At 37.2% G+C, this 12,230-nt stretch overlaps 1 protein-coding gene across 1 annotated transcript in view; it reads right to left on the reverse strand.

Moving 5' to 3' along the window:
• Positions 1–552: 552 nt before the first annotated feature.
• The window catches only part of ACSM6 (acyl-CoA synthetase medium chain family member 6), a 34,839-nt gene continuing 23,161 nt past the window's right edge, over positions 553–12,230 (reverse strand). The window contains exons 9-11 of the mRNA XM_055243021.2: positions 9,603–9,683; positions 4,134–4,235; positions 553–836 (exon numbers count right to left, since the gene is read on the reverse strand). Of these exons, the coding sequence (XP_055098996.2) occupies positions 696–836; positions 4,134–4,235; positions 9,603–9,683 (324 nt within the window). The 3' untranslated portion in view covers positions 553–695. The remainder of the gene's footprint in view (positions 837–4,133; positions 4,236–9,602; positions 9,684–12,230) is intronic.

The following is a 12,230-nucleotide window of genomic DNA, read 5'->3' on the forward strand; positions in this document are numbered from 1 at the left end:
TTCACTTGCATCCGTGTGAAGAGACCACCAAACAGGCTTTGTGTGAGCAACAAGGCTGTTTATTTCACCTGGGTGCAGGTGGGCTGAGTCCGAAAAGAGAGCGAAGGGAGATAGGGGTGGGGCCGTTTTATAGGATTTGGGTAGGTAAAGGAAAAAGGGGGGTTGTTCTCTGGCGGGCAGGAATGGGGGTCACGAGGTGCTCAGTAGGGGAGCTTTTGAGCCAGGATGAGCCAGCAGAAGGAATTTCACAAAATAATGTCATCAGTTAAGGCAGGAACCGGCCATCTGGATGTGTACGTGCAGGTCACAGGGGATATGATGGCTTAGCTTGGGCTCAGAGGCCTGACACTATTCATGTAAGATCTGTGTACTTATTGGTCATGATAAACTAATTTAAAAAATGAATTTTTATATTTAATTGCACAGAAAAATATTTCTATTACATTGTTGAGTGCAAAAGGCAAGTTATGCTAGAGCATTTCTCCCTGAACTCAATTCTACCAAAAAAAATTTTACATATACGAAGAAAGAAGAAGAATATACTCCAAAATATGAGATTGTGGATGAGTTTTATTTTTTTATTTTTGGTTGTTTGCATTTTCTAAACTTTAGAGATATAATTCCTATGTATTGGAAGAAGTCCAGTCTTCTTCAAACTCCCACAGCCCCAGGCTCAATAGCAATAACCACAGCATTCACAATCTCTGACCCAATGCATTGGCAACATCGTCAACTCTACCCGACCACCAGAAGTAGCCGTCTTCATCCATGATCCCTCTGTCACCTGTGAGGTAAAGCATGTGGCCTCTTGCTGAGGCATATTCCTCCCAGCTCACCTGATAGAATGACAAATCCAGAAACCTACATTTACTTCCCTGTCACAATCATTTAGTGATATGAATTGAGCACTCTGGCTAGCCCTAGGGGAGACTGAGAAAAATAAGTCAGGATCCCTACTCTCCAGGGGATCTCACATAGAAAACTCAACAAACACGGAGAACTTTCCTTGGTCATTTCTCTTAACTTCAGCTTTTTTTTTTTTGTCCCAGCTAGAAACAAGAGTAATGATGGCACTTCACTCAGAGGTTTGTGCTGAGGCTTAAATGAGGCAACATGGACACAGCATTTTAGCACAGGGCCACGTACAGTATGGGTAAGGGTTGTTGGCTGCTATTTTCTCAGGCTCATCATCCATCAGATGCAATCACTGTTCCCTGTGTTTGAATTGTGCCTTTAATTTTCATACTGCCCCTGACCAAAATTTCATCAGAAAAAGGTGGCTTCAGCTTAAGGTTCTGACACCAGAAGGACATTAGAGTGATTGGTGAAAATTTCCCTTTGCATGAGATTGGCCCATTTTGCAGGATCGTTCCATGGAGTGTTCACAGATTTTTTTTTTTTTTTTTTAAATTGAAAGAGTCTCACTCTGTCATGCAAGTTGGAGTGCAGTGGTGTGATCTCGGCTCACTGCCAACCTCTGCCACCCAGGTTTAAGCGATTCTCGTGTCTCAGCCTCCCAGTAGCTGGGATTACAGGCGCCGATCACCAAGCCTGACTAATTTTTTTTGTATTTTTAGTAGAGATGGGGTTTTGCCATGTTGGCCAGGCTGCTCTCAAACTCCTGACCTCAGGTGATCCGCCTGCCTCGGCCTCCCAAAGTGCTGGGATTACAGGCATGAGCCACCGTGCCCGGCCAGATTCTAACAGCATTTGACTCATTGCCATAGAGACCATGTCACCAATTTGTCCAGATTCTTAGATCTAATGGAGAACCTGCTTGTTAGAGTTCTAATAAACTTTAGTGAAAAGCTGTGTAAGCAGCTCATTCTCAAACAGCACAATAATCCCAGTAGGTATATGAGGTATCTGGGTCTGTACTTTGGAATCTGTCTTATGGGTGAGAACATGATTTTAAAGTCTCAGCGTATTGAAGTTGTGTTATCAAAGTTTGGAAATATTAGGCATTATTCTCTCACAGAAATTCCTAATATTAAAATATTTAAAATGTTTTACCTAGGCTTTAACTCAAAAACTCCATGAGAGATACTCAAAGAGGCATTTAAAGAGTTAACAAGGATACTCATTGAAGAAGTATTTACAATATAAAACATTGGAAGTAACCAAAATTTTCAACAATAGCAGATATGTTAAATAGATCATGATAGTTCTCCTTGATAGGATTTTATAAAATTATTAAAAATGTTTTCATATAAGGGCTGGGTACGGTGGCTGTCAGCACTTTGGGAGGCTGAGGCAGGTGGATCACTTGAAGTCAGGAGTTCCAGACCAACCTGGCTAACATGGTAAAACCCTGTTTCTACTAAAAATACAAAAATTAACTGGGCATGGTGGTGAGAGCTGGTAATCCCAGCTACTCATGAGGCTGAGGCAGTAGAATCGCTTGAACCTGGGAGGTAGAGGTTGCAGTGAGCCAAGACTGTGCCACTGCACTCCAGCCTGGGTGACTGAGTGAGATCTTGTCTCAAAAAAAAAAAAAAAAAAAAAGTTGTTGTATAAGATTTATGGATCTCTGAAAATCATAAGTAAAAAAACAGGCTTCACAAAAGCTGATAGAGTACAATCCCACTTTTATAAAACAATACATATAAATAGAAAAAGAATGAAGGATGTATACACATCAAATGTTAATAGTGGCTAAGAATGGTGGCATTATGAGTTAATATGCTTTTCTTCTTTGGTCTTTTCTATATTTTTGAAAGTTGTCTATATTGAACACAAGTGAGTTTTATTATCAGGAAAGGCTAAATAAATAAATATTTTAAAAGTAATTAAAAGAAAGTCCCCCTTTATAGATAAAATGGACTGCTCATCTTTATGGAATAATGCCACCTAATTAATGTATAAGAAATAGCAGTTTGAAAATCACCGTTCTGAACCCCCCATTTTATTTATTTGTTTTTGAGACAGGGTATTGCTCTGTTGCCCAGGCTGGAGCATGGTGGTGCCATCACACCCAGCTCACTACACTCTTGACGTCCTGCTCTCAGTTTATCCTCCCACCTCAGCCTCCTGAGTAGCTGGGACTACAGGTGCATGCCACCATGCCTGGCTAATTTTTGTATTTTTTTTTGTAGAGATGGAGTTTTGCCATGTTGCCCAGGCTAGTCTTGAACCCCTGGGCTCAAGTGATCTGTCCATCTTAGCTTCCCAAAGTGTTGAGATTACAGGCATGAGCCACTGTGCCTAGCCACTCTTTATTTTAATAATTGTTTCCAAAAAGAAAAGCGTCATCTATGGATGCTAAAATGATTGGGTGAAAGTTAATTGGAGAATAAGATATTTACAGAGTCTCAAATTGTTACACGGCAGATTATTACTAATTACAAAGAGGAAAATGTACCTTTACAATGGAAATGGCACTCACCTCCTTAATCAAAAGATCAAAATTATCAGTACCCAAAATGAGACAACCTAATGTTTCCCCCCTATAAGCAAATAAAAAATATACATCATCTACATAATATTCTTGAGAAAGATGTTTATCTTGGATCTCATTATAAGGAAACAATATGTAAGCCTAGAAAGTGAGGCATTTTTTAACACAACAGTCCTCTATTCTTCAAAATGTCCACGTCATGAAAAACACGGTGGTGGGACAGTTATAGATAAAAACAACTAAAGAGATATGAGAACCAAATAAATGCATGAACCTTGATTGAATTCTGGATTTATAAAAGCTATAAAACACATTTGAGTACAGTTGAGAAAGTCTAAGTATTGGCTAGATATTAGATAGTATTAAAGAATTATTTTTAATTTTCATAGATGTGATGGTGTTGATGTTTAAGAAGAAAGTCCTTATTCTTAGGAGAATGCTGCTGAAGTATTTAAGGACAAAGTGTCATAATGTCTGCATTTACTCCCAAATGTCTCATCAAAAATGTGCAAATATAAAGTAAATGGGGCAAAATCTTAATAAGAAGTGAATACAGGTGAGAGATGTACAGGTAGGTGTTCATTGTGCTACTATTTAACATTTTTGGAGACTCAAAAATTTGCAAAATTAAAAATTGGGACAAAAGTATTTGGCAAATCATAAAGTACTCAACAGTAATGGCACTATGATTAGTAGCAACAATGAAAGTATTTAGGAAAAAAGAAAATTTTCTTACCATGTGTGGACAGTACAGAGAAGCAGGTTGGTTTAGTTTTATGCGGATTGCAATATTTCCTTCTTCCCCTGGAGGCAGGAGATTTGAGTTTTCATCCACAATCTGAAATTAGATAATTACTAAAGGAATTTTCCTTACAAACCATTTGTGCTCTTCCTGAAACACCACAAGATCTAAACTTAAGCCTTTCTACACCCATTTAAGATGCCAGGAAAGTGCTTGGTTGGTGTACCTAGATACTGGGCAACCTAAGAGGCAGTGTGGTTCAGTCGTCAGTGTGAGGGTGCCAGAGCTGCAAATATTTGGGCTTGCATGTCCACTCTTACACCTGACTCTGAGAATCTTGGATACTTCTCTGTACCTCAGTTTCCTCATCTAGAAAATCAGAGATTTAAAAGTGTACCTATTATACAGCTTTATTGTGAGGATGAAATAAGACAACACAGGTAAGGGCTCTATTGCCTGGTTAGTACAAAGTAGTCCCAGCTACTCGGAGAGGCTGAGGCAGGAGAATGGCGTGAACCCGGAAGGCGGAGCTTGCAGTGAGCCGAGATTGAGCCACTGCACTCCATCCTGGGTGAAAAAGCGAGACTCCGTCTCAAAAAAAAAAAAAAAAAAAAAAAAAAGCCAGCATCTCAGAAAGGCCTTTCAAACAAGGACACTTAATTAGCCATCTTATGTATAAGAAAAGAAATATAAAGAACATGAAAATTTAAAAACAGGTTTGGCAGTTTTATAACAGTCTAGAAGGTGGTGTTATTTTTTCCTATTAAGAATTAGAGGGCAGGTTAGGAATAAATAAAATACAGTTTGAAAATAATGAGTTATTGGCCGGGTGTGGTGGCTCACGCCTGTAATCCCAGCACTTTGGGAGGCCGAGGTGGGCAGATCACCTGAGGTCGGGAGTTTGAGACCAGCCTGACCAACATGGAGAAACCCCGTCTCTACTAAAAATACAAAATTAGCTGGGCGTGGTGGCGCATGCCTGTAATCCCAGCTACTTAGGAGGCTGAGGCAGGAGAATTGCTTGAACCCGGGAGGCTGAGATCATGCCATTGCACTCCAGCCTATGGCATGGCAACAAGAGCAAAACTCTGTCTCCAAAAAGAAAATAATGACTTATTTCAGCCGAGTGGCTTCTTTATTGACCTGAAATTGAAGGCATGACCATGAAGTAATGTGACAGGAGTTAAAAAGTACACTGAGATGCTAGCTCAATTTTGAGGGCTACAACCTTCCAAGTTGTCACCTTGGAAAGCAATATGCATACTCATTTTGAATTTATTATCCTTGCTGAATACTTTGAAACTTTTCTATAGAAACTACCAGCCCTAAGGATCAGAAGGTCTTCAGGGATAATACATCTTTATACTTTGATGACGAACTTTAGACTTTGGGAAAAAAAGTGGCATTTAGTACTAAGTCTAGTAAATTAGATGAATTTTCTAGAGAATACATTTTTAAATGAGATTAAAAAAATTTTATTTTCAATGAAATTGTTCTATTTTATTTTTTGATTGTTTATTGATACTATGTAGAAATACTATTAATAATTTTTTTGTATATTGATCTTATTTCCTGCAACTTTGATGACCTCAATCATTAGCTCCAATAGTGTGTGTGTATTCCTTAGGATTTTCTATATACATGGTCATGTCATGTTGAATAGAGATAGTTTTACTTCCTTTCCAATTGGGATGCTATTTCTTTTTCTTACCTAATTGCTCTGGATAGAACCTCTATGAAGAGTGAATATTCTCATAAGTCCTGATCTTAGTGGGAGCACTTTCAGTTTTTTACTGTTGAGTCTGATGTGAGCTGTGGGGTTTCTGTATGCCCTTTGTCAGGTTGAGAAAGTTCTCTGTCATTGCTAGTTTGTTGAGGGTTGTTACCATAAATAGGTGTTGGTGTTAGATTTTGTCAATGATTTTTCTGTGTCTGTTGAGATGATCATGTGATTTGTGTACTTTGTTTTATGGTATATTAATTGGTTTTTATAGTTTGAACCAACTTTGTATTTCTGGAATAATCCCACTTGGTTATGGTATATAATCCATTCATATGTTCTTTGTTAGGTTGGCTGGTATTTTGTTGAGTTTTTTTGCACCTATAGTCATAAGAAATATTAATTTATGGTTTTCTTTTGTTTTTGAGGAGAGTTTGTGAAGGATTAATGTTAATGCTTCCTTAAATGTTGTATAGAATTCACCACAAAGCCATTTGGGCCTGTTTTTATTTGTGGGAAGTGTGTGTGTATGTGTGTGTGTGTGTGTGTGTGTGTATGTGTGCGTGTTTTGGATGGGGAGTGTAAGGAATGAAGTTATACTTCATTTTGACAAATTAAAAAATATCTCTTTCATCTTGCCCCTTTGTGTGGGTCCTCTTCTCCTTTCTCACCTGAATTAAAAAAATAAACCCTCTAATGAGGTACAGTTGACATGCAAAAAGCTATACATATTTAATGTGTACAACTTGATGAGTTTGAAGATAAGTAAACACCCATGGAACTGTCACCACAATCTATGCCATAAACCTATTCATCACCTTCAAAAGTTTCCTCCCACCCTCTTATTATTATTATTATTTTGGTAATGAGAACACTTAATATATCTCCTTAGCAAGATTTTAAGTATGTAATACAGTGTTGTTAACTGTTGGCATTATGCCGTACAGTAGATCTCTGGTAGTTACTGTCTGTGTAGTTGAAATTTTGTACCACTTGGTAGATACCTTCCTGTTTTCTCCTCTCCATCAGCTCCTGGCAACCACCAATTCACTTTCCAGATCTATGAGTTAGACTTTTTTTTTTTTTTTGAGACAGATCTTGCTGTGTCACCCAGGCTGGAGTGCAGTGGTGCGATCTCTGCTCACTATAACCTGTGCCTCCTGCATTCAAGTGATTCTCCTGCCTCAGCCTCCTGAGTAGCTGGGATTACAGTCATGTGCCACCATGCCTGGCTAATTTTTGTATTTTTAGTAGAGATGGGGTTTTGCCATGTTGGCCTGGCTGGTCTCGAACTCCTGGCCTCAAGTGATCTGCCCACCTTGGCCTGGGATCCCAAAGTGCTGGGATTACAGGCGTGAGCCACCTTGCCCAGCCAAGATTGTTTTCTTAATTTCCTTTTGATAATTTATTGTAGTGTATAGAAACACAACTGATTTTTGTGTATTGATCTTGTATCCTGAAACTTTGTTAAATTTGTTTATCCTAATTTTTTTGGTTAATCTTTAGACTTTCTTTATACCATATGTAGAAATATAATTTTCTGCACGTCTGTAAGATCATGTAATCTGCAAACAGAGATAATCTTACTTCTTCCTTTCTGATTTGAATACTTCTTTTTTCCTTTTATTTTCTACTTACTCTGGCTAGGAATTATAATACTATGTTGGATAGACGTGGTGAGAATGTGTATCATTTCCTTGTTCCAGATATGAGAGAAAAGCTTTCAGTTTTTGACCATTGAGTATGACGTTAGCTGTGTGCTTTTTATATATGGCCTTTATTGTGTTGAGGTAAATTCCTTCTTTACCCAATTTCTTGAGAATTTTTATCATCAAAGGGTGTTGAATCTTGTGGAATGCTTTTGCTGTGTCTTTTGAGATTATCATGTCATCTTTGTCCCTCATTCAGGTAGAATGCATCTGTGAAGGCATTTGGTGCTGGGCTTTTCTTTGTTGGAAGGTTTTTGATTACTAATTTAGTCTCTTTATTAGTTATTGGTATGTTCTGACTTTTTAATTCTTTATGATTCAGTCTTGGTAGGTTGTATGTTTTTAGGACTTTATCCATTTTTTCTAAGTTGTCTATTTTGTTGACATATAATTTTTTTCCTTTCTTTTATTTTTTGAGATGGAGTTTTGCTCTTGTCACCCAGGCTGGAGTGCAGTGGCATGATCTTGGCTCCCTGTAACCCCTGCCTGCTGAGTTCAAGCGATTCTCCTGCCTCAGCCTCCTGAGTAGCTGAGATTACAGGCACCTGCCATCATACCAGGCTAATTTTTGTATTTTTGTAAAGACGGGGTTTCACCATGTTGGCCAGGATGGTCTTGAACTCTTGACCTCAAGTGATCCACTGGCCTCGGCCTCCGAAATTGCTGGGATTTCAGGCATGCACCACCACACCTGGCTTTGTTGACATATAATTATTCATAGGGATTCTATAGGGATTCTTCATGTTTCTATGGCATGAGTTAGAGTGTCTCCTCTTTCACTTCTGATTTTATTTCTTTGTGTATTTTTCTCATTTGTTTTTCTTAGTTCTAAGGTTTGTTGATTTTGTAGGAAGTTTCTTTTCTAAGAAAATCCTAAGGAACATTTTATTTTTTAATTTCATTTATTTCATTTTTATTTATACTTTAATATGCAAGGAACATTTTAATTTTTTCTTATTTTTTGAGAGGAAAATTACATGCTCATTTTATTCATGTCTCTAAATGCAAAGGCCCAAACAAATAAAAATTAAGAAATTCAATCCAAGAAAATAAAAAGAAGAAAGAAATGCAATGAAAATTTAACATTTGAAAATATTTTAAATTAACTATTAATAGAGAAAAACTATTTTACCTTTTTAATAGGATCAGAAAACACATTTAATATAATGTAGTACCTATTCATGATTATTGCAAAAAACAAACATATAAACCTCAATGTATTAGGTTAACTTCCACATCCTGTTAAATAATATGTAGTAAAACTGGATAGGCCAACAAAAAACAAAAAATAGAACTCTACAGTAAACATTATCTTTAACAAAATTGGGTCAATTTCAGAATGATACAATAGTTAAAGTAAATACTAATATTTGTTTCATTCAGGTTGAGAACTTACTATTTCCTTTTGAGCAATGTTAAAAAAAAAAGGCGAGATAGGCATGAAGGCAAAGGACTATCTTAAAATGAATAATGGTAATTTTATAACTGCTACTAATTTGAGCCTGCTTTTATGTAATAAAATCCTAGACACAGCATTTGCCCTACCATCTTAGTATTGCTACCTATGCCCATACTGTGAATTCAGCTACATCATTTGGGAATCACATTACAGTATTTATAATAATCGACACCCGAGCAGCTGACTAGTGGCTTAGACTTCCCACTTTAGTATATTTTTAGTTCAAGTACAGAACGCTTATTATGGTGCATTCAAAATAGTTGTCTTTATTTTGCACATATCTTTTTAATAGCAAATTTTTTTTATTTGATTTCTCCATATTTGAAACTTGAACTACATTAAAGGGATATTCTGCAAAATTGTCAGCATCTCCTTCCCTCATTCCTGTGTCTGGGCTCTGTATTCCAAAAGGATATTGAGGTGGAAATAAAAGCAATAATGTGAGATTATCCTTGGGGTGAATTTAGAGAATGCTGGACTTTCCTCATTGCCTACCTTTATGTCAGAAATTTAGATAAACAACTGTAAGAGTTCACTTATTAATGTCTGTCATAATCATTACTATGAACTCCTACCTGGACAATATAAGGTGGCAATGGCTTCCCCAGAGAGCTTGGCTTCAATTTTATTGTTTTGGAAGTAGCACAGAGTAGACCCTGTTCAAAGAAATGCAGACAAGTTTTTCTTTAAAAAAGCAATAAATTAATGGATCTAGTTATTGATCATAACCAGACATTATGTGCCTCCTAACAGAACAACATTACACAGTCTAACAAGTAATCTCGATTAAAAAAAAAATCAAGCAGGAGTGTGACTAAATTAACCTCTAGGTCAATTTACAGGAAATGCAGGGGAACAGAAGAACATGTAAACCATGCTGCAATTAGCAAAATCCAGGCTATGAAATATTCAAAACAACCAACAACTCGGTTTTTTAAAATAACAAATTCAAGGGAAAAAGAAGGTAATGAGGAAATTCATAGATTAAAAGATACACGAAAGACTTATCAACTAGCCACAGTGTGTGAGCTTAATTGGAACAAATGGTAGCAAGAACACATGCATGACTTAGATGATGGATGAAAATGTCAGTGGTAGATATTTGTTAATAAAAGGCAATTACTGTTAACTTTCAGGTATAATTGGAGAATATGTTTGTTTTTTAGTGCTTGTTTTTTTAAATACACTAAAGCTATTTATGAAAAAAATGTAGTTTTGGGGATTGTAGAGGGGTAATGATAAAACAGGATTAGGTAATAATTGTTGAAATGGGCAGTGGATACATGGGAATTCAAATACAGTTTTGTCTATTTTTGTCTTTTGAGATTTTCAATAATAAATATCTCAAAAATAAGCAATTGTTGGCTGCTGAGAAATACTTCAGCATACATGTAGGGCACCCCAAAGAGGGCACAGAGGTCTACCTTGGAGGACATGAGAACTGGATCTTGGATGAGTCAACCATGGGTGTAATGGGACGGAGAAAATTTTATTTATTAGAATTTTACCCCTAAAGTGCTGGGACTATAGGCATGAGCCACTGTTCCCAGCCTAGAAGAGGAATTATTTCTGTCTTCTACATAGTTATTTTTCCAGTACCTATTGCTGAGTCTTACACGGAAAGAGACGTAATATTTTCTTGTGTTTACATGCTAACAAATTGGAGCCCCCAGATTCTGAATGTTTTTGAGGATGGCCATAGTGATCTCTCTCTAGTGTACTGCAGTAACTAGTTTTATGGTTCCTTTAAGAACTCCTCCTTCCCTCCATCTAATCTGGTGGGACTATTAATGATGGTTCTGTAGATCTACTTTTTGGCATGAACAAATGTCTCAGGTTAGGCCCCTTAAGTTACAGTCCAAGGGAAAAGCATATGACAGAAGCATGGACAATCAGAGTCTGTTCCAAGAATTTTCCAAAGTAGAGGTAGAAGTAGGGCTATTTTGATCTTGTCTGAAGGAGCGGTGACTCCAGAGTTGCTGGTGTTAATCTTGTCTGCTTTGTGGAAGAAACTCATCAGAGAACAACTCAGAGAAAAAAGCAGATGGAGCAATTGAGAGGAAGAGAAAGAGAGAGCTGATGTTTTAAGAGTTTTTTTAGTCCTGGTGTTTTGGCCCCTCCAGTCTTGATTCCATAAGCCTTGAAGCTGTTCCCGGCAAAATGGACTTATAATTTCCACTTTTGCTCAGGCTTGTTTGAAATACGTTTCTGTCACTTGCATCCCAAATAATGCTCACAAAACACAAGACTCCTTAGCTATTGCCAGTACATTACAATTAAATGGAAGATGTACATTTTCTCCCATGCAGGCTGTATGACTAACTAAAAATGCCAAGTTTATTAGGCGTTGCTGGAATCATATCAACTTAGTGTATCAACCTTGCCTTATTTCAGATGTTCTGAGTGTCAGTCATATTTGCATTTCATAAAAAGAAAGATAAAGCCAAAATCCTTATTGCCTAAGATGTGCTGTTTTCTTGCTAGACAGAATCGAATGATTCACAACCTGAGATCAGTGGGGAAATACAATGCAATGAGTCCTGGGTGCTGAAAATGTCAACTCTTTGGATGTAATTAAATGGATCTGTGAGTGTGGTATAGACAGAATCTGAGACAGAATTTGATCATTTCTCAAGTTCCCTCTTTTACAGTTTTGAATTGTAACTTGCCTACCAAGTGTGAGCTTGACTATGAGGTCTCAAAGATTTGAACCTTGTGTTCTGAATTTTCTTTAGCTTTCTAAGTGAGGGTGTTTCCTGAGCCATATGGAACTACATAGCTCCACCAGGGTCCTCAAACTGTAGACCTCTCCCCAGAGCCTGGGCTATCAATTTGACTGTTTTGTCTTCTTCCACACAGTCTGAGGTTTTCCTAGTCACCAAAGAATTTTTTTGGACATATAAGGACAGAACTAAGTCCTATAAAAAGGCTTTGGTGTTACCAAGATTATGGAATTCCCTTCTTAGTATAATTCATAAAAACAGTAGTAATATATAAAACAAATGTAAGAAATCCCCCTGCCCCCCCCCCCCCACCACAAATTCTTATTTTTCCCATGCTGGCTATTTGAATGTTTAAAAAATATTGGGTATTCAATTCTCTCAAAAATATTTTGTGTTTTTGCTTCTCAGGGAGCCTATTTTATGGACCATCTAGCAGTGAATGCATTTAATCCAGGCAACACTTTCCTATTTTCTTTTTTT

The sequence above is a fragment of the Symphalangus syndactylus genome, chromosome 2, assembly GCF_028878055.3.
Source record: "Symphalangus syndactylus isolate Jambi chromosome 2, NHGRI_mSymSyn1-v2.1_pri, whole genome shotgun sequence".
Lineage (NCBI taxonomy): Eukaryota > Metazoa > Chordata > Mammalia > Primates > Hylobatidae > Symphalangus > Symphalangus syndactylus.